The following is a 25,070-nucleotide window of genomic DNA, read 5'->3' as shown; positions in this document are numbered from 1 at the left end:
CAGGACGCTTCCCTGGGGAACACCTGATATCACTTCAGTTTTACTCGATGATTTGCCGTCTATTATTACGAACTGCGACCTTCCTGATAGGAAATCACGAATCCAGTCGCACAACTGAGACGATACCCCATAGCTCCGCAGCTTGATTAGAAGTCGCTTACGAGGAACGGTGTCAAAAGCTTTCCGGAAATCTAGAAATACGGAATCAACTTGAGATCCCCTGTCGATAGCGGCCATTACTTCGTGCGAATAAAGAGCTAGCTGCGTTGCACAAGAGCGATGTTTTCTGAAGCCATGCTGATTACGTGTCGTTCCCTTCGAGGTGATTCATAATGTTTGAATACAGTATATGCTCCAAAACCCTACTGCAAACCGACGTCAATGATATAGGTCTGTAGTTAAATGGATTACTCCTACTACCCTTCTTGAACACTGGTGCGACCTGCGCAATTTTCCAATCTGTAGGTACAGATCTATCGGTGAGCGAGCGGTTGTATATGAGTGCTAAGTAGGGAGCTATAGTATCAGCGTAATCTGAAAGGAACCTAATCGGTATACAATCTGGACCTGAAGACTTGCCCGTATCAAGCGATTTGAGTTGCTTCGCAACCCCTAAGGTATCTACTTCTAAGAAACTCATGCTAGCAGATGTTCTTGTTTCAAATTCTGGAATATTCCATTCGTCTCCCCTGGTGAAGGAATTTCGGAAAACTGCGTTCAATAACTCCGCTTTAGCGGCACAGTCGTCGATAACAGTACCATCGGCACTGCGCAGCGAAGGTATTGACTGTGCACAGAGACATTCAAGAAACAGGTCAAAAGAATGTTTTTGTGAATTGTTTTGTTTATTTCTTGAAGGATTTTTTATTTATGTTTGTACAGATATGCAAATGTTTTTAGTAGTGTGAATGTCCGCCCCGATAGCTGGGTGGTCAGCGTGACGGATTGCCGTCTTACGGGCCCGGGTTCGATTCCCGGCTGAGTCAGGGATTTTCTCCGCTCAGAGACTGGGTGCTGTGCTGTCTTCATCACCATTTCATCCCCATCCAGCGCGCAGGTCGCCCAATGTGGCGTCGAATGTAATAAGACCTGCACCAAGCCGGCCGCACCTGCCCCGCAAGAGGCCTTCCGGCCAATGACGCCAAACATGGCTCTGAGCACTATGGGACTTAACTTCTGAGGACATCAGTCCCCTAGAACTTAGAACTACTTAAACCTAACCAACCTAAGGACATCACATCACATCCATGCCCGAGGCAGGATTCGAAGCTGCGACCGTAGCGGTCGTGCGGTTCCAGACTGTAGCGCCTAGAACCGCTCGGCCACTCCGGCCAGCTGACGCCAAACGCTCATTTCCATTTCCAGTAATGTGAATGATGCGTGGATGTGGTCTAAAGTAAATATGCAGATCATTGTTCTACAGATAAACGCTAAACGAACTAGCGTGGGGAATTTTGTATCATAACGTGTTAAGTAAGTCTATGGTAAAAGGAAAGCTAATCCGAGTGCAGATGAAAATAGTTAATAACGTTAAGTATGAACAAAATATCAGAATGTTAAATATTTATTTCGGGAATAAGTACAGTTGGAAAATGTGTTATTTGTTAACTGGTTAGTCATGTAAAGCGCGGAGTAACGCGGGAGAATAATGTTTCTCAATTGGCCTTAAAGAAAACTGACCAATCAGAGCGGAGTGTTCTTCGCGCGTCTTTTCTCTTGGAGGTGCAGCAGTCTAAGTAGTCGGAGCCCAGCCTTTCAATGGTACTGTTCCTCCGAAGGAAGTTATAGTTTGCCGGTTTTAGTTGTGCTACGTGCCTCAAAAGTGCTTTAAAGTGAAGGCATATTTCTTCCATGTTTTTTTTTAGAAAGTGTGGATTTTTTAAGTAATTTTGTGTGCGAGAAAAGACAGTAGTTCCACGTGGCATATTGAGCAGATCGGTGACTAAAAACTTGCGTACATTAGATACCGATAAACTTAATAGTATGGCGAGCATTTTCATTTAAGAACAATCCGTGCGTAGTAGCTGTTCAGGTTTTTGGAAGTACGTTACCATAACCGTGCTAACGTGAGTGAAAGGGTTTGTACATGACTGTGTTAGGATTAGCACGGGTTTGGCAGTGAATTTGTAAATTATCAGACCTCAGAGTATACCGAAGTTTTGCCAGTATTTTCACCTTTCGTTCAGAAATTAAGACCTTTTCCCGATTCTTAGAATAGTTACGTTATATGCAGCCTGGTGCGAGTTGCAGTACGGTAGGTTTCTGCTCGGCTTTCCTACCGGCCATCTGCTGCAAAGAGTTCACAGATAGGTGCAGATAAATGGACGAAAGGAACCGCGCCGCCGCTAACCTTCCAGCCAATCTCAAGGTCACCTACGGACGATGCGCGTTTGCTCCACAGTGTAGTGCACAGTGAATTAAAAATCTTGCTAGCAGTTCGGCTGGAGAATGGCTGGAAGGTTCTCAACCAAAACATCGGGACAAGAATTAATAATATTGCTCATGCACTCCTGAAAAATGATGGTCTTATCTTCTGTTACTTGTTCCTTTCTTTCCCACGACTTACGCGTTATTCACATAATTTCATTTATTGTGTCAGGGTGGAAGATCCTTAAATCCCCCTGAGTAGGCTATTGCAGGCAGACGTGACTGCTGTAGAAACACATCTTGCACGCTTTTATCTGTTACGCTGTTTCGTTCCACTGTCCCTCACCGCTGTCCCCTGTCATCCCCGTTGCAACTGCACTATTGTAATTAGGTTTTAGAAGATTTACTGTTGACAAGTTAGTACGGAGGACTCGGACTTCACGAGCTTCGTAACGACCAAGTGAAAATTTCATTCAAACAAGAAGTACAGTTTATCTCATAGCTCATCCAAACATGAGAAATACACTGCTCAGTACGAAGAAGAAGAAAACGCTGTGGTAACATGATTGTGAAAGTGTATTTTAGAGTTATTCTGTCGTCTGTACAGCGGTGTAGAAACGGAATGTTCAGTTTACCATTATTAAATCGGAAACATTGATTCGTCCTACATAACAGCACGACGCAGGTTCTTAAAATTTATTGTAATGATCATGAAAATGGCGGCATCCACAAAACACGTACTCTAAAATCTCCGCAAACAGTAGGTGTGGATGAACTCAGATCCCGACGAAACTATCTAGTCGTATCACGTAAAGATATACTTCGTTTACTTCTTCTTACGCATTGTTGGTGTTTGTTTTCGATATCCGAACACAGTCACTGGAATGAAGTACCCAAATTTCTTTTGACAACAGGAGCCTCATTAACGTAAATTCGTCGATGTCTTCCAAGTCAACATGTTCTGCATGCCCACAGCTACCTTCATGCACGGCGTCTTAGGCGCTGGCTACGCCTTGGAGAACTGATCTCATAACCACCGCTCTCTCCTTGGAATTTCACCTTAGGAAACTCGGGATGTTTCCCTACATATACATATTGCCACATTATTCGTAGGCCAGAGTACAATTCATTGCCCAGGGTATTTTCTAACATTTCGAGTTATTACGTTTACTATTTCACACTCAAACAGAGCGAGCGGGATATTATTAACTGTATTGTAAGCCTTTACCTAGTCCCTGTTATCATGTCCCTGTTCTCTACACGAGAGATATTCTGTTCATGGGTTAGAGTCGCTCTGCAGTTTGTCACAAATAATGATGCTTTGAACCTTCACAATAGCTATTCGTAAATAGGGCACTGTTTGCTTGATAGGTTCCCGAGAATTACGCCGGATAATATTTTTTTTTCAATATGTTTTTACAATATTATCGGGCGTAACTCCCGGTAACCTATCAAGCAGATGCAGCGCCGGGAAAGCCTCAAACAGCAGGGCACTGTTTCATTGCAAGGAAATCGAATAGAATAGATAAAACAATCCTGCAACACTCTTATGCTGATCGAACCGACCTGTAACAAAACCTTCAGCAGTTCTTTCATTGCTTCGATGTCTTCCGTGAATCTGAACTTGGTGGGATCCAAAAAGCTCGAGGAGTACCCAGTAATGGGTTGTAAAGTCTGTAGATGACCTCCGCTATCGATGCTATACGCTTCACCAGGATTCTTTTAATAAATCAAACTTATCCATTAAACTTCTGCACAACGGTTTCATACTCTCGTTCCATTTCATGGCATTCGACAACGTTAAGCCAGGTTTTTTAATGAAGTGACGGAATCAAGAGGCATACCACTATTCGAAATCTACAGGAACATAATGAGTGAGCAACCAGGCACGACCAACGACCCGTCTTCACATTTCCTACTCAGCAGAGCATCTTTGAAATTTGGAAAGTAGCCACAGGGTGGCTAATTAGTCGCACGTGAACAGCTCAGTTGATAAAGACGTTACCCGAGTTCAATATCCTCAACCATACAGATATAATCCATCAGCGCACACTCAGCTCCTGAATTTACAATTCATTCTGGATTACGAGGATGTTTCTCCTATCTATCCGCATTAATTTAAATTTATCCAAATTCCATGTAAACTGTAATTCATTATAACAAATGGAAACTCATATATGATGTCCTAAATAGGCCAACAGTTATTCAAAGCCTATACTTTACTGACTCAACAACGTCATTTCAAATTGTCTGGGGTTGCTGCTTACTGTTGCTGACTTCTTTTATGTATGTAGAGAATAAGAGCGTTCCCATCACACTTACTTCGGCACTCCTGACGTCACCTTATCTGTGATGAATATTGGCCGAAGCACTATTGAAAACTCATTATATTCAAGTTAGAATACGCTCAGGGATCCTACATCGGGCCAACGTTTAAGATATGGACAAGTAGGTCCATTCTTTTACACTTATTATTTACGGCAGTAACCTGCGGTAAAGGAAACAAAAGAAAAATTCGGAGTAGGTATTGAAATTCATGGAGAAGAAATAAAAACTTTGAGGTTCGCCGATGACATTGTCAGAGACAGCAAAGGACTTGGAAGAGCAGTTGAACGGAATGGATAGTGTCTTGAAAGGAGGATATAAGATGAACATCAACAAAAGCAAAACGAGGATAATGGAATGCAGTCAAATTAAATCGGGTGATGCTGAGGGAATTAGATTAGGAAATGAGACACTTAAAGTAGTAAAGGAGTTTTTCTATTTAGGGAGTAAAATAACAGATGATGGTCGAAGTAGAGAGGATATAAAATGTAGACTGTCAATGGCAAGGGAAGCGTTTCTGAAGAAGAGAAATTTGTTAACATCGAGTATAGATTTAAGTGTCAGGAAGTCGTTTCTGAAAGTATTTGTATGGAGTGTAGCCTTGTATGGAAGTGAAACATGGACGATAGCTAGTTTGGACAAGAAGAGAATAGAAGCATTCGAAATGTGGTGCTACAGAAGAATGCTGAAGATTAAATGGGTAGATCACATGACTAATGAGGAAGTATTGAGTAGGATTGGGGAGAAGAGACGTTTGTGGCACAACTTGACTAGAAGAAGGGATCGGTTGGTAGGATATGTTCTGAGGCATCAAGGGATCACCAATTTAGTATTGGAAGACAGCGTGGAGGGTAAAAGTCGTAGAGGGAGACCAAGAGATAAATACACGAAGCAGATTCAGAAGGATGTAGGTTGCAGTAAGTACTGGGAGATGAAGAAGCTTGCACAGGATAGAGTAGCATGGAGAACTGCATCAAACCAGTCTCAGGACTGAAGACCACAACAACAACAACAACCTGCCGTTTTTCCCGTCGCTTCAGAATGCTTGTTGAGCGAGAGATTCGCGATAACTGAACCTATGGAAGCTGTTTACACCGCAGAGTACTATCTGTAAAACCGAATTGGGATTCACTCAGGGCCAAGCGTCTCAGAGTTTTCAACTGTTTCATTTCCTTTTCAAATGCAGCTACGGTTATCTCTGTGTCGTCCATTTGAGAGTTTGAACAGCGGATGAAAAATTGTATTGCACCCCCGTTGTATTCTAGAAAGTTTTTATCAGCATACTGTGAGGCATTCAACAGATGACGAGCGGAGGCCTGTATTCCGGTGTGCGGGGGCCAAATCGAAAATGCCTACTTAAACGAAACACTGACTTGAAATACTCTATTCCTTATTTCATTTATGAGTATAAGCTCTTAATTAGCATGTGCGCAATAGAATAACAAAACATGATCTTAGTATATCGCTGTAAAATGACGAGGGGGACTCTGCTGTCTAAAGATTTCGTGTTAGAGCTTTGAATTCAAAGGTATTATTCACCGCTCAGTTATGCCAGCATTCCGTCATTATCAAATATGCTGCACGCCAATTTAAAACATCAGTTCACATCAACAAATTTCCTCGTAATTTATGAACAACTTTGGTTCGTCTCTGACTCGGCAACTCGAGAGGCGAGTATTAAACGATCAGATGAATGATAGATACGTTTGTCTCGATAGAATCACTACAAGAAGATAGCAAAGTGAAATGGTGGAATGCTATTGATGGTGACTATGGGGTCTGATCCCCTAGCTGTAACGCCCTCCCGCTGTCTCCAGGTAAGTAACAGTTTGCAAGATCTTCCTGTCTTCTTGGACTTGGAGAACGAACATTCAGAAAATGTTTCGGTCAGGAAATTGTTGCAGAATTAGGGAAAAAGAACAGGTCACAGACAGGTAACAGAGTGGCAGAAAGTCAACTAATGCTTGTAGACACTGAACCATAACACAAAAGAAATGCGAGATAGCCTTAACGCTGGGGAAAACAAGAATTTACCACGTATAACTGTCCGTAATATCGCCTGTCCACGGGATTATGAATTTGTAGACGAAGAATTCCCCATAGAGTGTTCTAAATCATAAAAGTGGCAGAAAACTGCTCTGAGACAGAGGGAACACGCTGGTAGACGCGTGCATCCTAAAGCGACGTCTTGCGCTTTTGGCTGTTAGTGAGAAAGATCGTCTGATAGTGACCTGTTGGGACTATGTTTTGCACTGCTGCTGGAGTTGACTGGGATTACACAACTGTCATGAGAGTATGAAATTGTTGGGCTGAGGAGGGCCGCACACAACGCCATGTAATATGTGACCATCCCCAAACGCATAGTGCCTGAAAGATCCGAGATGTTGTTCAGAAAACAGGCCATGAGACTAGTTCACCGTGTCAGGCAGCTAGAGTTAGGAAATTAGTCTCTTTGCCCTTGACACGACAGCGGTGAGTGTCACACTGGCAGTGATGCGCATTGAACAAAACATTGGACATAGGAATAGCACCACGTCATCTATTCAGACGTGTCCCGGTTCTGCATATAGCATTACTATTGATATATCCAGTTGTGGAGGCTCCTAGTAGAACATACAGTGAGGTGACCAAAGTCTTGAGATACCGCATAATATCGTGTCGGACTTTCTTGTGCCCGGCGTAGAGTAGCAACTGGACACGCCATGGACTCAACAATTCGTTGCCACCCATACAGCCTACGGTTTTGTTCACGAGCTGATCTCTTGATCATGTCCCGTAAATGATCGATGGGATTCATGCCCGGCGATTGGGTGGCCAAATCATTCGCTCTTACTGTGTAGGATGTTCTTCAAACCAGTCGCAAACAACTTTGGCCCTGTCACATGGAACATTGTGGTCCATAAAAAAATCTAACTTTCTTTGCGGACAAGAAATTCATGAATGGTTGCAGATGATCTCCAAGGAGCCGAACGTCAACATTTCCAGTCAATGGTTCGTTCAGGAGGAGCAGAGGAACCATTCCATTCCGTGTAGATACAGCTTACACCACTATGGAGAAACCACCAACTTTCTTGTGCCTTGTTGACTGTTTCAGTCCATGGCTCCGTGGGGTCTGCGCCACAATCGAACCCTACCATCAGCTCCTACCAACTTAAATTGGGACTCATCTGACCAGCTCACAATTATCCAGATTTCTACGATCCAACCGATAGAGTGACTAACCCAGAAGAGCCTTGCAGACAATGTTGTGCTGTTAGCAAAGGCACTCGCGTCCGTCGTCTGGTTCCGTAGCACATTAATGTTGCTTGTCTGTCAGCACTAACCACTCTACGCAAACGCAGCTGATCTTCACTGTTAACTGGAGACTGTCGGCCACTGCGTTGTCTGTGGTAGAGGTAATGCCTGATGTTTGTTATTTTTGCCGCACTCTTGACACTGTAGACCTCGGAATATTAAATTCCCTGATGATTTCAGGAATAGGATGACGAAAGCGTCTAGCTCCGACTACAATTCCGCGTTCACAGTTTTGCGGCCACGGTCATGTCGGAATCGGTTTCACATGAATCACTTGAGTACAAACGACAGATCCGCTAATGCAGTGCCCTTTTATACCTTGTGTACGTGATGCTACCGCCATCTGTATAAGTGCATATTGTGATCACATGACTTCCGTCACCTGTTTGTAAGTTGTCATATTGCATCCATCATCGTCATGGTGCAATACATGGAGCAATAGCGTGGTGTACCAATGAGTACACAACATGATCATATCGGGCCCGCCTAGCGCTTAATTTTGATAGCAAGAGATACGCTTCTACGTATTGAGGTCAATGACTACGCTATCTTCGAAATCTCCATGACGTTATCTTTGAACAAGATAACACGAGACCATATGATGCTTGTGCTGTCCTGAACGAGGTCAGTGTAGTGAATGTTCACCTTTTGTCCCGTCCAGCACATTCTCCAGTTCCATCAACCACTGAAATCATCTGTTGAGGGCTTACAGAGAGACTGCCATTGCAGCACTCGGCAGCACTACAAAGGAGTTGCACCAGCGTGACTGACACCCGTACCTGTTTTGCAATCGTAGTTCAGCTTGGTGTCTTCTGGTTTAGAACACGAGATGGCAAGCTGTGGACTAAATTTCGCACATCTTCTAATGACCGATAAATGTAATTCAGTATTGTTCCTGCTATCCTGTACATGCACAGTAAATGAAATTTGTTGTTCGTTTCCTACCCTGGATTTTCAATTTCAGTGGACATTAGTGTACTTCCAGTTACATACGACTGACAGAATGAACACGACGAAAAAATCAGAGAAATCAGAGCTCCTAAGAAAGTTTACCGACATTCGTGATTCCCAGCCACCAAACTCGAATTGAAAAACGAAGGGTAAAATGGTACCATATGTACGCTGTGCCGTACACCGTAAGGTGCTTTGCAGAGTTTAGTTGTATACGGAAAGCTAGAATTAATTTCTTCAACCAAATCGTCACAGAAGACTGGTTCGATGTTGTGGTGAAGTAGCTTATCAGTCGACCACGATATTATTGCACCTGGGATGAGGGCACTTCGGCCGGTTTATCGTGAGTCAGTGCGTAATCGTGATTGACAGAACACTGACGTAAAAAACTCGGAACCGTAAGGGCGACGAAGATGCCATTATCAATGGCCCACCGAGTTTGATCGAGGTTCTGTAATAGGGCTATCTGAAGATGGGTGTTCCTTTTGGGGTAATACAGAAACACTTGGGAGGAATATATATCCGGCCGGAGTGGCCGTGCGGTTCTAGGCGCTACAGTCTGGAGCCGAGCGACCGCTCCGGTCGCAGGTTCGAATCGTACCTCGGGCATGGATGTGTGTGATGTCCTTAGGTTAGTTAGGTTTAATTAGTTACAAGTTCTAGGCAACTGATGACCTCACAAGTTAAGTAACATAGTGCTCAGATCCATTTCAACCATATTTTTTTTAGGAATATAGCCACTGAATATGATCACCCGCAGCAGTGATCACGAGAAAGTACAGTTGCAACAAGACCGGGCTCTGTACAGCACTGTGGCATTACCGAAAGAGAAGACCATCGTGTTCGGCGTATGGCTCAGGCGCATCCCACAGCATCTGTAGTAGAAATTTGAGCAGCTGGTGGCGCCACACTGACACAAAAAACTGTTAGGAATCGGTTACTTGACGGACAGCTCTGAGCCACACTCTCTATAGCGTGCTTTCAACTGACCCCAAATTGCCGCCATTAACGACCTCAGTGGTGTCAAGCGACAGTTCATTGAAGGGGGAGGTGGAATCCAGTTGTGTTTTCTGAAGAAAGCCGGTTCTGCATCGGTGCCAGTGACGGCCATGTGTTGTTTAGGATGAGGCCAGTCAAGGGCCTGCAAACAATCTATCTGCATCCTAGACACACTGGACCTACACCTGCAGTTATGCTCTGAGGTGTGATATCGTATAATAGCAGCAGCTCTCTCGTGGTTATCCGACTCACCCTGATTGCAAAACTGTGCGCCAGTCTGGTGATGTGACCTTTTGTACTGCCATTCACGAACAGCATTCCAGGCTATCTATTCCAACTGGATAACGCTCGCCCATACATCGCTGTTGTAAACCGACATACCCTACAGAGTATTGATATCTTGTCTTGGCCAGCTCGATCAACAGATCTGTTTCGACTTGAGCACATGTGGGTATCATCGGACGACAGTACCAGCATCATCCACCGTCAGCATTAACCGTCGCTGTATTGACCGACGAAGTGCAACAGGCATTCGAACCTCTCCCCACAAACCGTCATCCGGCACCTGTACAGCGTAATGCATTAATATTTGCTTGGTTGCCTTCAACATTCTGGTGGTTACATGGGTTATTAATGTACCGGGATGTCACATTTCCAATGGCTTACCTCCAGCTTGTATTAATCTGTGACCTTGTAATGGTAATCGCTGAAATGTGATACCTATAAAAATGCATTTCTAAAATGTCATTACTCTACATTAATTATTTTTTTGTATTTTGATGTTTTTTCCGTCAACGTACGGTGTACCGTAGGTCTCTAGCGGAGCGTAGGGTTCCAAAGGATTGGAAAAGGGCACAGGTCATCCCCGTTTTCAAGAAGGGACGTCGAACAGATGTGCAGAACTATAGACCTATATCTCTAACGTCGATCAGTTGTAGAATTTTGGAACACGTATTATGTTCGAGTATAATGACTTTTCTGGAGACTAGAAATCTGCTCTGTAGGAATCAGCATGGGTTTCGAAAAAGACGATCGTGTGAAACCCTCATCGCGCTATTTGTTCACAAGACTCAGAGGGCCACGGACACGGGTTCCCAGGTAGATGCCGTGTTTCTTGACTCCCGCAAGGCGTTCGATACAGTTCCCCACAGTCGTTTAATGAACAAAGTAAGAGCATATGGACTACCAGACCAATTGCGTGATTGGATTGAAGAGTTCCTAGATAGAACACAGCATGTCATCCTCAATGGAGAGAAGTCTTCCGAAGTAAGAGTGATTTCAGGTGTGCCGCAGGGGAGTGTCGTAGGACCGTTTCTATTCACAATATACGTAAATGACCTTGTGGATAACAACGGAAGTTCACCGAGGCTTTTTACGGATGATGCTGTGGTATATCGAGAGGTTGTAACAATGGAAAATTGTACTGAAATGCAGGAGGATCTGCAAAGAATTGACGCATGGTGCAGGGAATGGCAATTGAATCTCAATGTAGACAAGTGTACTGTGCTACGAATACATAGAAAGAAAGATCCCTTGTCATTTAGCTACAATATAGCAGGTCAGCAACTGGAAGCAGTTAATTCCATAAATTATCTTGGAGTACGCATTAGGAGTGATTTAAAATGGTATGATCTTCTAAAGTTGATCGTCGGTAAAGCAGATGCCAGACTGAGATTCCTAAGGAAATGCAATCCGAAAACAAAGGAAGTAGGTTACAGTACACTTGTTCGCCTAGTGCTTGAATACTGCTCACCAGTGTGGGCTCCGTACCAGATAGGGTTGACAGAAGAGATAGAAAAGATCCAACGGAGAGCAGCGCGAAGAGACCATGAGGATAAAATCAGACAGATTGGAGCCCACAGAGAGGCATACCGACAATCCTTCTTTCCACGAACAATACTAGACTGGAATAGAAGGGAGAACCGATAGAGGTACTCAAGGTACCCTCCACCTCACACCGTCAGGTGGCTTGCTGAGTATGGATGTAGATGTAGAACGTATGTGCAGAAGTGGCCTAAAGGCATTGAGAGAGCGAGGTGTTTTTCCATAGTCATCACTTTACTTGTATGCTGTAACGTCATGGTGTTTTTACGATACCTGCCAAGTGCAGTAATAACGTGGTCGCGTAACAGAGCTGTATATATAACGACCGCCATTTAAAGTGCGCGGCGATGGCCGTGCCCGCGTGACGGCGACTCTCTTTGCGGAGCCTGTTATCTGGTGTCTCGTTACGCAAGATGCACCGCGACCAGCCGACCCGTCCGAGCGTCCATCTATCCGTATCTGCAGTCCGGATCCGCGACGCGGACGCTTTACGTCTGCCGCGCCGTGTTTTGTGCTGGGCTGTGTGTATGTGTGGCAGCGCGGTATGTGCTCGTGGGAGCTGTTGCGAGCCCTCCGCCGGGAGCTCGACGTGGCGATCCAGCCTGCGCTCTACACCGTGGCCGTAATGCTGCTGATGGCGCTCTGGAACAGATTTGTCGGTACGTGCCGCGAGCAGCAAGCCCTGTATGCAGGCCGTGCACTGTCACTCTGGTATTCTGTTCACCTCCCCGTCGCGCATGCATCCCCGCACATAGACACACTGTGCCATCCGTACATCCGTAGTATGCTACAGCGCACACTGCACCTCCTGGATCTGACACTGAATAGCCTACGGGAAGAAGCGCATACACACTGAGGTTAAAAAGTCACTGGATAACGATACGCTCGTGTACAGACGGCGGTAGTTTAGTGTACACGAGGTATAGTTGTCACTTGTACTGAGGTGACTCATGAGAAAAGGTTTTCGATGTGATTTTGACCTCACGACGGGAATTGACGGACTTTGAACGCGGAATGGTAGATGCAGCTAGATGCATGGAACGTTCCGTCTTGGAAATCGTTAGGCAGTTCAGTATTTTGAGATCCACGGCGACAAGAGTGTGCCGAGAATACCAAATTTCAGGCATTACCTCTCATCATGGACAATGCAACGGCCGACGACCTTCACTTAACGATGGAGAGCAGTGGCGTTTGCCTAGTATTGTCAGTGCTAACAGACAAGAAACACTCCGTGAAATAACCATAGAAATGAATGTGGGACGTACGACGAATGTAACCGTTAGGATAGTGCGGTGAAATTTGCCGTTAATGGGCTACGGCAGCAGTCGACCATCGCGAGTACCTTTGCTAATAGCACGACTTCGTCTGGAGCGCCTATCCTGGGCTCGTGACCGTAACGGTTGGACGTTAGACGTCTGGAAAACCGTCGCCATGTCAGATGTGCTCCGATTCCAGGTGGTAAGAACTGATGATGTTAGGGTTCGAATGTGGTGCAGAAGCTACGAAGTCATGACCCAAGTTGTCAACATGACAATTTGTAAGGTAGTGGTGACTGCTTGATCGTGTGGGGTGTGTTTGTATGGGATTAACTGACTCTTCCGGTCCAAGTGTACCGATAATAGGCTGGAGATGATTATGTTCGGCTCCTTGGAGAACATTTGCCGCTATTCAGTCATTTAATGTTCCCAAACAACATTGGAATTTTTACAGATGACAATGCACTACTGCACCAGGTCACAATTACTCGTAAGTCAATCAAGGAACATTCTGCACAATTTGAGCATATGATTTGGTCGCCCAGATCATCCGACACGAATCCCACGAACATTTCTGATTCGTAGTCGAGAGGTAAGTTTTTCCACATATCCCTACACCGTTAACACCTTAGTAATTATGGATGGCTGCAGAGGCAGCATGGCTCACTGTTCCTGCAATGGAACGACTTGTTGAGCCAGCCGATGCCACGTGGAGTTACTTGCACTAAGGCGGTTCGACGCGATTTTAGGTGTTGTCCCATCATGTTTGTCACTTCAGGGTATACTGGTATCCCGTTGGTTGACGGTGCAAACGTTATATGAGGACCGGAGTATACGTCCACTCTGCTGCTGAATGAGCTCTGATTAGAAACTTTCTGGCAGAATGCGGCTGTTTGTTGCATTGGAAATCGAACATGGGACCTTCGCCTTCCGCATAAAAATGCTCTAGCTACTAAACTGTCACGATTCAATACCCAGTCTCACAGGTTTACTTCCACCGGTATTTCTTTTCTATCTTCCTAAGTTGACAGTAGTTTTCCTGCTTACCGTGTAGAACTACCACTACTTCATTCCACACTCCGCTGCAGAATATTCATTTAGGAACAATCCTCTAGGTAGTGGCTAAGCCATCCTCCCGAATTTCTGCTCTTCCAAGAGTGTTAGGCCCGCAAGGTATGTATGAGAACTTTGTAGAAGATGAGGTACTCGTGCAACTAATGCTGTGAGATCCGGTCCTGAGGCTTGCTTGGATAGCTCAATCGGTAGAACACTTGCCACTGAAGTGCAAGTATTTCCGAGTTCGTCTCCCGGTGTAGCACAGTTGTTACACACATCGGTGTCATATATCGGTTGACTCCTAAAAGTCTTGACTGGTGTAGATTGGACTGTTGTTTCATCTATGACACTACATGTGCATCAGGTGGCCAAAAAAACGGAAACACCTTAAGATATGCATGCTTAAACATACGTGAAGATACTAGCAAAGCCTACTGGCGGCGCTGTTGTACTTGACTATGGACTGCGCTTTATGCGATGTCTTCCATACGTTACAAGTGTCAGTCGTGTTAAGAATCGTGTTCTGTCTAGTTGTGCGTGCATTGTCTCGGTTGTACGTGGAATTGAACCTTGGAAATTGTCACTGTTCGTATGGTGGGTGCTTCCGTAACCAAGGCAGTCGAAATGTGTCGTATTTGAAGAAGCACCATATCGACGATTTATAACGCATTCAGGGAAAGCGGGAAAATGTCATTCGATACGTTACAACGCGGATGAAAGTGTGTGTTGAGAGACTGTGTCAAATGGTCATTGAGAAAGACTGTGACGGAAAATAAGAGGACGACAGGTGAAAAAGTCACAGCAGAACTGGACGTTGTGCTCGCGAACTCTGCCATCATCATGGCAACACAGAGAGAGCTCCAGAAGCAGGAAATTGCAGGGTGAGCTGTAATTTCAAAACCACTCATCAGTGTTGCAGATGCCTCTAACAGGAAAACGTAGTGGCGAAGCAATAAAACTTAATACAACGGAGCAATGGAAGAAAGTCATTGAGTTTACGTCTGAAATACACCGTCCGAAACTTACGGTACAGACTAGTTGCTGACTAGGATGAAACATGGCGCGGGTTCGGTGACTATTTGGGCAGCTGTATCCTGGTGTTCTATATTGGTCTCATGGAGAAACGTCCCCTTTGAATAATTATACACGACTGTGCTTAAACTGACACACAATAGTTTTTAGCGCAACGCAATCTGACTTTCAATAATCCCTACAAGAGAATGGCCCTGACTAACATTAACCTATATGTTTCACAAATCACTTACCTCACAAAAATCTTCGTTACTCGAACTACTGCAATACAGCAAGTGCCACTACTGCCAGCTAACTAAAAGATTCAAACTACGGAAGTCACTAACTACTGATAGGCACAGTTAGCAAATGAAAGATTTTAATAGGGAACAAACAATGTATTTACCTTTATAGTCATAAAATATGTATATATATATCAGTTCATGACACCAATTCTTACAAATTTCAAAACTCCGCCATCTCTCTCCCCACGTCCACCACTGCTGGCGGCTCACCTCCAACTGCGCAACGCTACGCGCTGTTAGCATCCAGCTGCCGCTGCCCGACACTACAATGGCAGACAACAATGCAAACTAGCCACAGACTGCGCACAGCACAGCCAGTGATTTTTCATACAGAGCGCTATGTGGCGTTACCAATAAGAAAACCTATACAGCCTACTTACAATGGTTACTCTGCAATTTCATATTACTGTCATGGGTTATTGGACCGCTTAAGCTGATCAGGTCCATACCATGGTGTAATAATTATTCCCCAGTGACGTTGCTGTGTTTCAAGACGAGAGGGCCCCTGTTTACACAGTTCACGTCGCCCAGGGCTAGTTTTGTGAGCACGAGGATGAACTGTCACTTCTCCCCTGGCCACTCAGTCATCAGATCGTTATATTATTCTGTCTTTGTGGTCTACCTTGGAGAGAAGGCCACTTGATAGCTATCCACCTCCATCATCGTTACCTTAACTTGCCACAGGAAGAATGGTATCTGTTTATGTTGCAAAAACATACAGGACCTGTATTTATCCATTCTGAGACGGTTGTTTTGAATACCAACGGTTTTCCTGCAACGTATTACAAATGGTAATGTGTTGTTTTTGTGGAGTTCCCATAGCTTTGTCAACCCCCTGTGCATCTGACACCTCTTCACATCCCCCTGCCCCGATAAGGAAACAAAGTAAGTTTAAAGTTCCATCAGTAGCATGATAATTTGCGGCGAAATACTTTATCAGGTTGAGAAAGATACAGGAAAAGTGGTTCAAATGTCTCTGAGCACTATGGGACTCAACATCTTAGGTCATCAGTCCCCTAGACTTAAAACTACTTAAACCTAACGAACCTAAGGACATCGCACACATCCATGCCTGAGGAAGGATTCGAACCTGCGACCGTAGCAGCAGCACGGTTCCGGACTGAAGCGCTTAGAACCGCTCGGCCTCAGCGGTCGGCATGATACAGGAGTATTTACTTTGCCGAACCATCCTTAAATAGCCTGGAAGAGATTTACAAATGTCATAGTAATTCTAAATCAGGATAGCCATATAGGGATTTAAACCTTTTGCTAGCCCAGTGACGTGACGCAGTATTAGGACATTGAACTTGCATTCGCTATGGTGCGGTTCAAATGTGCTTCCGACCATCCTGATGCAGGGTTTCTCTGGTTTCCAATAATCGATTAAGGCAATTTCTGGGATGGTTCCTTTGCAAATAATGAATGATTTCTGTCCAAGTTTAGACTTGAGCTGTGCCCTTAATGACCTCGACGTCAATGGAGAGCTAAACCCTAATTTCCCTCCCTCCGTACTTTAAACATGATCATCCTTAATATTAGTCCAGTTTCTAAATACCTATGCAACTAGGGTCGTGACTTCACCTGGTGAAATATCGGAAATACTTGATTGAATGTTTCAGGAGTACCCTCCATTTGATGCGGTCCCGTATTAAAAATATGAAATTTAACGTTTCGCTCACGTCGAATTGATGGCAAGCTTTAGCGCTTGGTCACTTAGGCTTTAGCTTTGCTGGAATACCCATACTAGAATTAGCTTAAAGTCGTACAAGAAGGCCACACAGGAGCTTTGGCGCAGCATCTCCTGAATCGATTTCAGTCTTTTAAAAATTTAAAAATTATTCAAAGCTTCCATTTGGAGACAATGACCTCTAGGGACGTCCATCCATTGAACACATTAGCTGACGTAGGACTGGATCTGCATTAAGTCCTATACGTTGGTGCAAAAAAATATCTACACTAGGAAGGAGTTGTCTGACATAAACGAAATTTGGTAAGCGTGTTTCTACATCTGAAAGTTGATGTCCATTCAAATTTCGCGACAGTCGCATAAGAGTCGAGCTAGTGGCTCCACCATGAGAATGCAAATCAAATGTACTTTAAACACACAAGCTGTAATTGTCGTAGGCATTAGTTACCTTTGAGATTGTACGTGATGACCTGATGTTATCAACCATGACCTGACATGAAGTTTACTTCCTGCTGCCTAGTTGTTTGCGACCTCTGTTCCCCTAACGTTCATTAAACTGAATTTTGCATCGTATTGTCTGTGCGAACCAGTTATCAGCCGCGAAAATTTTTATGTAACATTGCTCAACAACGTCACTTCGACGATTTGCATTTATTATCGGTCGCTGCCATTCACTGTCTTCAAAGTTTCTACGATGAAAGAAAACTGAATGTTGTGTTTCCTTTTACTAACGTAATCGTTACAAAACTCAAATGTTGTTGTAACAGTGACAGAACATATGCCTAAGTTGATAGACTGAACCTGCGCTTCTCAACCTTTCTTCTTTTAGGACACACCAAAGTAAGTTTCAAACCTCCGCGATTCCCTTACATATGACTTTTTTCTCTAGATGTAGAAAACCAAACATATCATGTATATAATTCATCTTTTAATTATGGAACGACTATGAAATACAAAGTTTTCAAAATTATTACTCAAGGAAACGTTTTTCCAACATTTTTTTTTTTGTGTTCTAGATATTTTATCTGTGGAAGATTAAAAGACATTAAAAATCCCGGGACACGCGTGACATGCATTCACGGCACACCAGTTTGTCGGAATACGGCTGTTGAGAATCGCTGGACTAAAAAACAGTGACAAGCTGTTTTAAAGCCCAGCATAAGCTGCTGCAGAACATAACTTCTACTACTAAAGTTTCATCAGCGAACGCAAGGTGACACCATACGCTGCGGATCCATATTCGGGAAAGCATAGAGTCTTTGCAGTCGGAGAAACACGGAAATTTGAAACGATACACAGTTACCTGACGCATATTCATGGACTCACTGGAACGAGAAGAGTGCTTCCTTTCCTAGCAAAGGAATACTACACAAAGAAGTATGTGCTAGGAATCCACTTCTGGCAATATTACTCGTGCAGCTGCAGTCTTCATTTCACGTTGCACTGAACACTAGAGAATTTTTTTCTGTTAGAAGTACTCCACAACATGAAACGATGGCTACTTTTTTGTCAAGTAAATAGAAATATCAACTTAAGACTTTCAGGGCCAGAATTAAACACATTTCACTTACAAATGTCATGTAGGTAGCACCATCAGTGATGACGTTAATTTACGTAATTTTTTTTTTTTTTTTTTTTTTTTTTTTTTTTTTTTTTTTTTTTTTTGCAAAACGTCAGAAACGAAAACTTTGCAGACTAAGTAACACTGCATTATGGTTCTCCTAGGCTGATTGTGCAGGGCGACTACTGTGGTTTGATCACTTTCGTGAGTCTTTTGGTAATGTGTTGTTGTTGCTGTTACATTCACCAGTCCAAAGGCAGTTTCGATACAGATCTCCATGCTATTTTATCTTCTGGAAGGCTTTCCATATCTGTTTGACTGTTGCACCATATATTCATTTCAGCCTGCTTGCTTTTTCCAAGCCTGGTTTCCCTCTAAAATTTTCACTCCTTCCACGTCTCTCCGCTATTTCTTAATTCCTAAAGAGGTGTCCTATCAAACTTTTTCTTCTTTCAGTCAAGGTATACACACCGACAACTTGCATTTTCGGTCTAATCCTTCAGAACACAACACGTACACAATATTAACTGCAATTTCAAGTCAAAACATTCGTTGTCTAGCTGAGAATTGTACAAACATTGATTACTATCACAGAAGCAACTTCATTCAGTGTGTTTCGACATTAATAAAAAGAAAATGTTGCATATTTTGAGTGTCAGTAACAAGAAAATCGTTTTTGAAAAAGAGGAATTTGTTCATTTCTAATATAAATTTGTGTGTTAGAAAGCCGTTTCTGAAGGTATATTTATGGAGTGTAGCCAAAGATGAATGTGAAATGTTGACGATAAACGATTCACGCAAGAAGAGAATAGAAACTTTTGAAATGTGCCTCTATAAGATAATGCTGAAGTTAACTGGGTAGATCGAATAATAGATGAAGAGGTTCTCAATGGAATTGGGAAGAAAAGAATTTTATGGCACAAACTGAGTAAGAGAAGGCATTAGTTGACAGGACACATCCTGAGGACATTCAATTTAATAATGGGAGGAAGAGTAGAGGGTAAAAAGTGTAGAGTGAGCCAAAAGTAAGCAGTTCAAATGGATGTAGGTTGCGATAGTTATGTGGAGATAAAGAGCCACCATAGTGAACTGCATCAAACCAGTCTTCGAAATGGAAACCACAACAAAAAGATTTCATTTCTCGAGTAGTGCTGAGGATGTCAATTTTTTTCAAAGTTATAATAATACATAATACTGTCGTGAATAGTACTCATCCAACTTATCAAGATGTTAAAATTTTTAAACAAGACTTTTTCACCCAAGAGTCGGACATTTCCGTTTATATCACTGGGTGCGTAAAGACCTCTCAGAATTAATATCTTTCGGCGTTCAGTTTGAACTTGACGTTTAAGCAACTGCACTATACTAATCTGTTATTGTCTTATGAATTGTCTGTGCCAAGTTCACATATAACTGTTCCGTTACTAGCAACTTCGAGTCACACTTAGAATCGTTCTCCGGGTATACATGTCACGCAATGTTTTATGTTCGAGGAGCACGTGGTACATAATAACTTCGTTGTTGCTGACAAGCACCGAGTAGGATTGCGTTCCGCATTCAGACATTTCAGTTACCACTGTGCTGCATTATCGCAGAGAGTGTTCTACGAATGCTCCTTTTGTCTGTATGTGGCACGTGCTGAAGTGCGATTTGTTCATCAAGGTTGACGGGCCGACGACCTCTCATCGAGTGGGGAAAAAGAGAGCCTCCAGACCTAACGTAGCTCCGCTAGTAGAATTCTTCGCAACACGACGTATTACCGCCACATCAGCACCACGAAGTAGCGGAAGTAGTTACAGAACCTGCAGATGATGTCACATCACTGATAAATGTACCATATTTATTACGTACTCTTAATAATAATTTTAGTAATCAGTTTTGGCTTCGATGTCTACGAACGCTGATCAGCGCCTTACACATGGCTTCAATAGAATATGTGAAAACCAACTGAGGCTTCTAGCAGGTCGAACAGGTGGATATATGCGCTAATTCTTTCCATTCTTTTTTCATGAAGAGCAAGGCAATAACGTTGGTATATGACACAACATTATGTAAATTCTTCTACAGATTCATGAATCAGTGAAAAGTAAAACAAGGACCGTGTCTGATCCAAGTTTGAGTTTATGTTTCAACTTCAACAATTTTTTTCACTATTCCACTTGAAAGTAGCCGCACGGAAAAAATTACATTAGTGGATTATCTGAATAAGTATTTACAATCCAAGGCGACCATGACGCCTTTCAAAAGGTTTTTGTGACAATGCTTTCTAGCCACTAAATGTGAGTCTACATAAGTGTTCTACATGCCACTGAACACTGCATGACGAAAGGCAATTGGCATTTATATTAGCAACTTCCTGTGTTATTCCATTCGCTTATTGAGCGAGGAAAAAAAGTGTGTATACGTTATTCAGTACGTGTCTTAATCACTTTTATATTATTATCTGTATCTGTTCGCGCGGACGTATGTTCGTGGCCGTAGAACATTCGCATACTATTCTTGGCATATAGATTCTCTAAATTTATCGAGCAGGGTTTCACGAAAGCTGCGTCTCCTTTCTTCCAAAGATCCACATTTAAATCCCCCAGGATCTGCGTTACACTTTTATGTGGGCTAGAGCGGCATGTTACGGCGTCTCTGAATTTGTTTTATGTCTGTAGTCATGACTATTTTATAAGAACTCTACACACTGTTCTATAATTGGTCTCACTAGCGTCTTGTATGACATTTCCTTAACTAGTAGACTGCACTTCTGCAGGGCCCCTTCAGCAAAACCAAGTTTTTCATTCGCCTTCCCCACTGCTGATTTTGTATGATCACCCCATTTCGTGTCGCTTTATAGTATTACCTCCAAGTACTTACGCGACGTGGGGTAATGAAGGTGTTCGTATTAATCTTGTAATCGGAAACTACCTTGCGTTGACTTACTTCCATTCATCAAACAAAATGGAAATTTTTTCCTAGTCTTTCTGCATTTCATTGCGATCCTCCAACACCTATAATGTTCTGGGGACACCTTAGTAAATGAACAATCTGACAAGCTTTGGTTATCTCAACTGATATCTCGATTATGTAAATGTACTGTGCCTTATGTGACACGCGTTTCCTTCTTTATAGAGGAGTTTCTATTATCCAGGAAACTATTACTCTACCGACCATAAGCCGGCCTGAATGACTGTAAAATGGCATCAAAAGAGTATTCTACTTCCACATAGTATCTTACAACATCATTTTTGTGTCTAGCCTCGAATTTTGTTACACTGAAACAGACCATTTGCTTTTGAGCAGTGATATTGAGGCCATACAGATATACTGTGTAAATCCATTTCACTGACGGTGGCAAAATGGGCTTAGCTCGTACTTAGGCTAATGTTCTTAATTGTCACGTAGGCACTCTCCTGCCTTCTTTGTGTTGCAGTTCCCTCTGGCGACATCCCTCTCAGCCAGTGGGTAGTAACATGTGGCTTCTGATACGACTGCTGGTAGCCACCATGAGGGACTCATCACTGTGTATTTGTTGTAAATAGCCAACGTGAGCTTAGCACGTCCGATATTAATAATTTGGAAATAGAAAAATATTAGGTTTCGAGTCAACAAGGATACCTCGCCTGAAACGTTTTTAAGCGCTGACTGATGCACTTGGCGAGCAACATAATTAACTTGGAAATGGAAATATTAAGCTTATATCAACAAGGAGATCTCGGCTGAAACGTGTGTAATCGCCGACTGACGCATTTAGGAGCAACAAAATCTAGCCCTGTTCTATATCGCACCATCTCGTATATTCTCGGATGATACAGCTCCCGTCATTTGCTTAGCATAAACCAGATGTTTATTGCCTTTTAATAACACCGCAACTACTAATTTACTTACTAAAAATGAATTATCGCTATTAAAATTTCTAACTGAAGTTATGACTTATAAGCGCTCATTCTCTAGATCAACCCCATCTTCTCTCCTAGCGAGCCGCTACTCACACCACCGATCTTTCTCCAAGACCTACACTGTCCACTCACATTAATGTGAGCAACTGTTGGAATGAATAACCACCTTTTGCAGCGTAGATGCCTACGAGACGTGCAGAAAAGCATATAGTAAGCTTCTGGAAGGTACTGACAGGGATGAGGATCCATGTCGAATTCAGTGATGTGGCCAGCTGCGCTAGGTTTTTCGGTTGAGGAAATGTGGTATGAAGAGCCCGATCCAGGTGGTCCCATAGATTCTCCATTAGATTCAAATCCGGAGACTTCCGTGGCTAGAGGAGAACGGTAAACTTGTGCTGGTGCTCTTAGACCACACACTTAGGTACACGGCGAGCTGTGTGACTCGTTGTATTGTCCTGCTGTTAGACGTCTTTGCAAGGAAACAAAACAAGTTGCATACAGGGGTGGACATGGTGCGCAAAGATAGATGCATACTTGTGTTGATCCGTTGTACCATCCAGAAGGGCGAATCACTCAGGGTGTTCCCTCCTGGGCTTTCAGGCTTTTCACGCTGTACACGCCAATGGCCATCTTTACCATTGAGTATAAAACGTCATTCCTCTGAATAGGCCACCTCCCGCCATTAAGTGGATGTCCAGTAGCGTTACTGGCGAGCAGATTCTATCCCTTTTCGCCGGTGAACAGCCCTCAACATGGGTGCACGAACCAGGCGCTTGCTGCAGAGGCCTTTCGAAGCAACGTCCGCGAACGGTCGTTCAGGAGTAACCACTGTGTTCGTATGGGTGTTCACTTTAACAGTATCACGTCTATTCGCCCGTGCATATATCCTAGCCGCTGTCGACCCCTGTTATTTGCGGTCTGCAATGACCACAGTTGCCTCAGCGTCGGTTTTACATAGCCATTTTGCGATGCCCGTTATACTTTAAGGACGGCAGCTCTCGGTCAGTTAACAAACTAAACCATTTCGGAAATTGTTCCATCCTTGGCTAGAAAACCAGTGATCATGGCGCTTTAGACGTTAGATAAATCGCTCCGTTTCCGCATTACGACAACGATTACACTGTTTTCTGTGTTCCCTGGACACAGATTAATTACCTCTCACTACCAGTGATGCCACCTGCCGTCTTTGACTGATTATTGCACGTTGACGATGAACACTTGCGATGGCCTCATTAATCTCACTGCACCGTGGAGCTATATGATGCGACATATGTACTGCGCAAGCTCTCTTCCGCAATGGGAACAGCCTTCCTCTTCAGTTTAATAGCTCAGTAAGGTAATAATCGGAAAAATATTAGTCTATATGTATGAACCACTGTAATACCTAATAGTTAAAAAATATTATAGTTAAAATATGTATTATGACAAGATACGTCACACTGGGCGCAAACATCCGTCCACAGTACCTTCTAGTGGGGTTTGGACCCTTTTCCTCATATACACTGATAATTTCGTGGATCCACATTTGGAACGCAGTACAGCAGCTATTCTGTCTTGCGTAAATTCGGCAAGTCCACTGTAATTTCTAGAGGTTTCCTCATGTCCATGCAGAGTTCTCTTATATTACGGGACAGTAGTTTAGTAGTCACAGAGCTGGAGCCCTACAGCGTTCGTGATGAGATCCATCGGGATCAGATAACCAGAATTCGACGCCCAAGGTATCAAAGAGAGTCCACTATCATGCTCTTTACACCACTGTAGCACGACTCTGGGCTTGTGGCAGGGACAGTTATCCTGCGGGAAGACGCCATGACGTTCGAGATAACATCAAGCAAGATGGGATGCGCTGAACGGCACGTGGTCCATAGCTGTCGTGGCACCTTCTTTATTTTCACAGCTCCCGCGGAAGTCCTGGTGAGAGTCCCACGTAGGATAAGCTTAGTCTACGTCAGTGTCGCGATTCATGTTTCGAGCAGCTGATCACGTAGATGATGGTTAATCCAGACACCACCATTGATTTTGTGTAACAAAAGCCAGGTGTCACGTTCCCATTGATCCACTGTTTGAACCTCGACGATCTTATTCCTTATGCAATTGTAATCCACTATGGTGTTGAGTGAAAATGGAAATAGTGGTCGTCCGCTGCGGAACCCGATGTGCCACAACGTATAATGAACGAGGTGCTCCTAGACGCTAGTACCTGCACTAACATTATACTCTGTCGTCAGATCATTCTTACGTTGCCACTTACCCTCCTTTACAGAGTGGAGAAGCCTCCGACATTATCCTTCTGTGATTAGGCACAGACTCCAACACCTTGTTACCTACTCGCGGTTTCACCACCCTTGAAACACTTTCCAAAGATGCTCTCGGCTGTAGCACGCGAACAACTGACGAGCTTCGGATTTCCGAGATTTTCCGTTCCAGACACTGGATTATAACCATGTGGTCCTTGTCACAGTTGCTTATATTAGTGGATTTCACCATTTTCGATCCGTATCGTCGCTAAAATAATTCCCCCCTCCGATTGTATACACTGGCGCATCAAAA

The 25,070-nt window shown here is 43.6% G+C and overlaps 1 protein-coding gene across 1 annotated transcript in view; it reads left to right on the top strand.

The window, feature by feature from the left end:
• Positions 1–12,217: 12,217 nt before the first annotated feature.
• The window catches only part of LOC126268013 (dual specificity calcium/calmodulin-dependent 3',5'-cyclic nucleotide phosphodiesterase 1-like), a 1,575,562-nt gene continuing 1,562,709 nt past the window's right edge, over positions 12,218–25,070 (top strand). Inside the window, exon 1 of the mRNA XM_049973424.1 lies at positions 12,218–12,419. Coding sequence (XP_049829381.1) covers positions 12,305–12,419 — 115 coding nt within the window. The 5' untranslated portion in view covers positions 12,218–12,304. The remainder of the gene's footprint in view (positions 12,420–25,070) is intronic.

Source organism: Schistocerca gregaria, chromosome 4 (genome assembly GCF_023897955.1).
Source record: "Schistocerca gregaria isolate iqSchGreg1 chromosome 4, iqSchGreg1.2, whole genome shotgun sequence".
Taxonomy (NCBI): Eukaryota; Metazoa; Arthropoda; class Insecta; order Orthoptera; family Acrididae; genus Schistocerca; species Schistocerca gregaria.
Note: the sequence above shows the minus strand (reverse complement) of the source record. Positions and strands in the feature narration are given on the sequence as shown.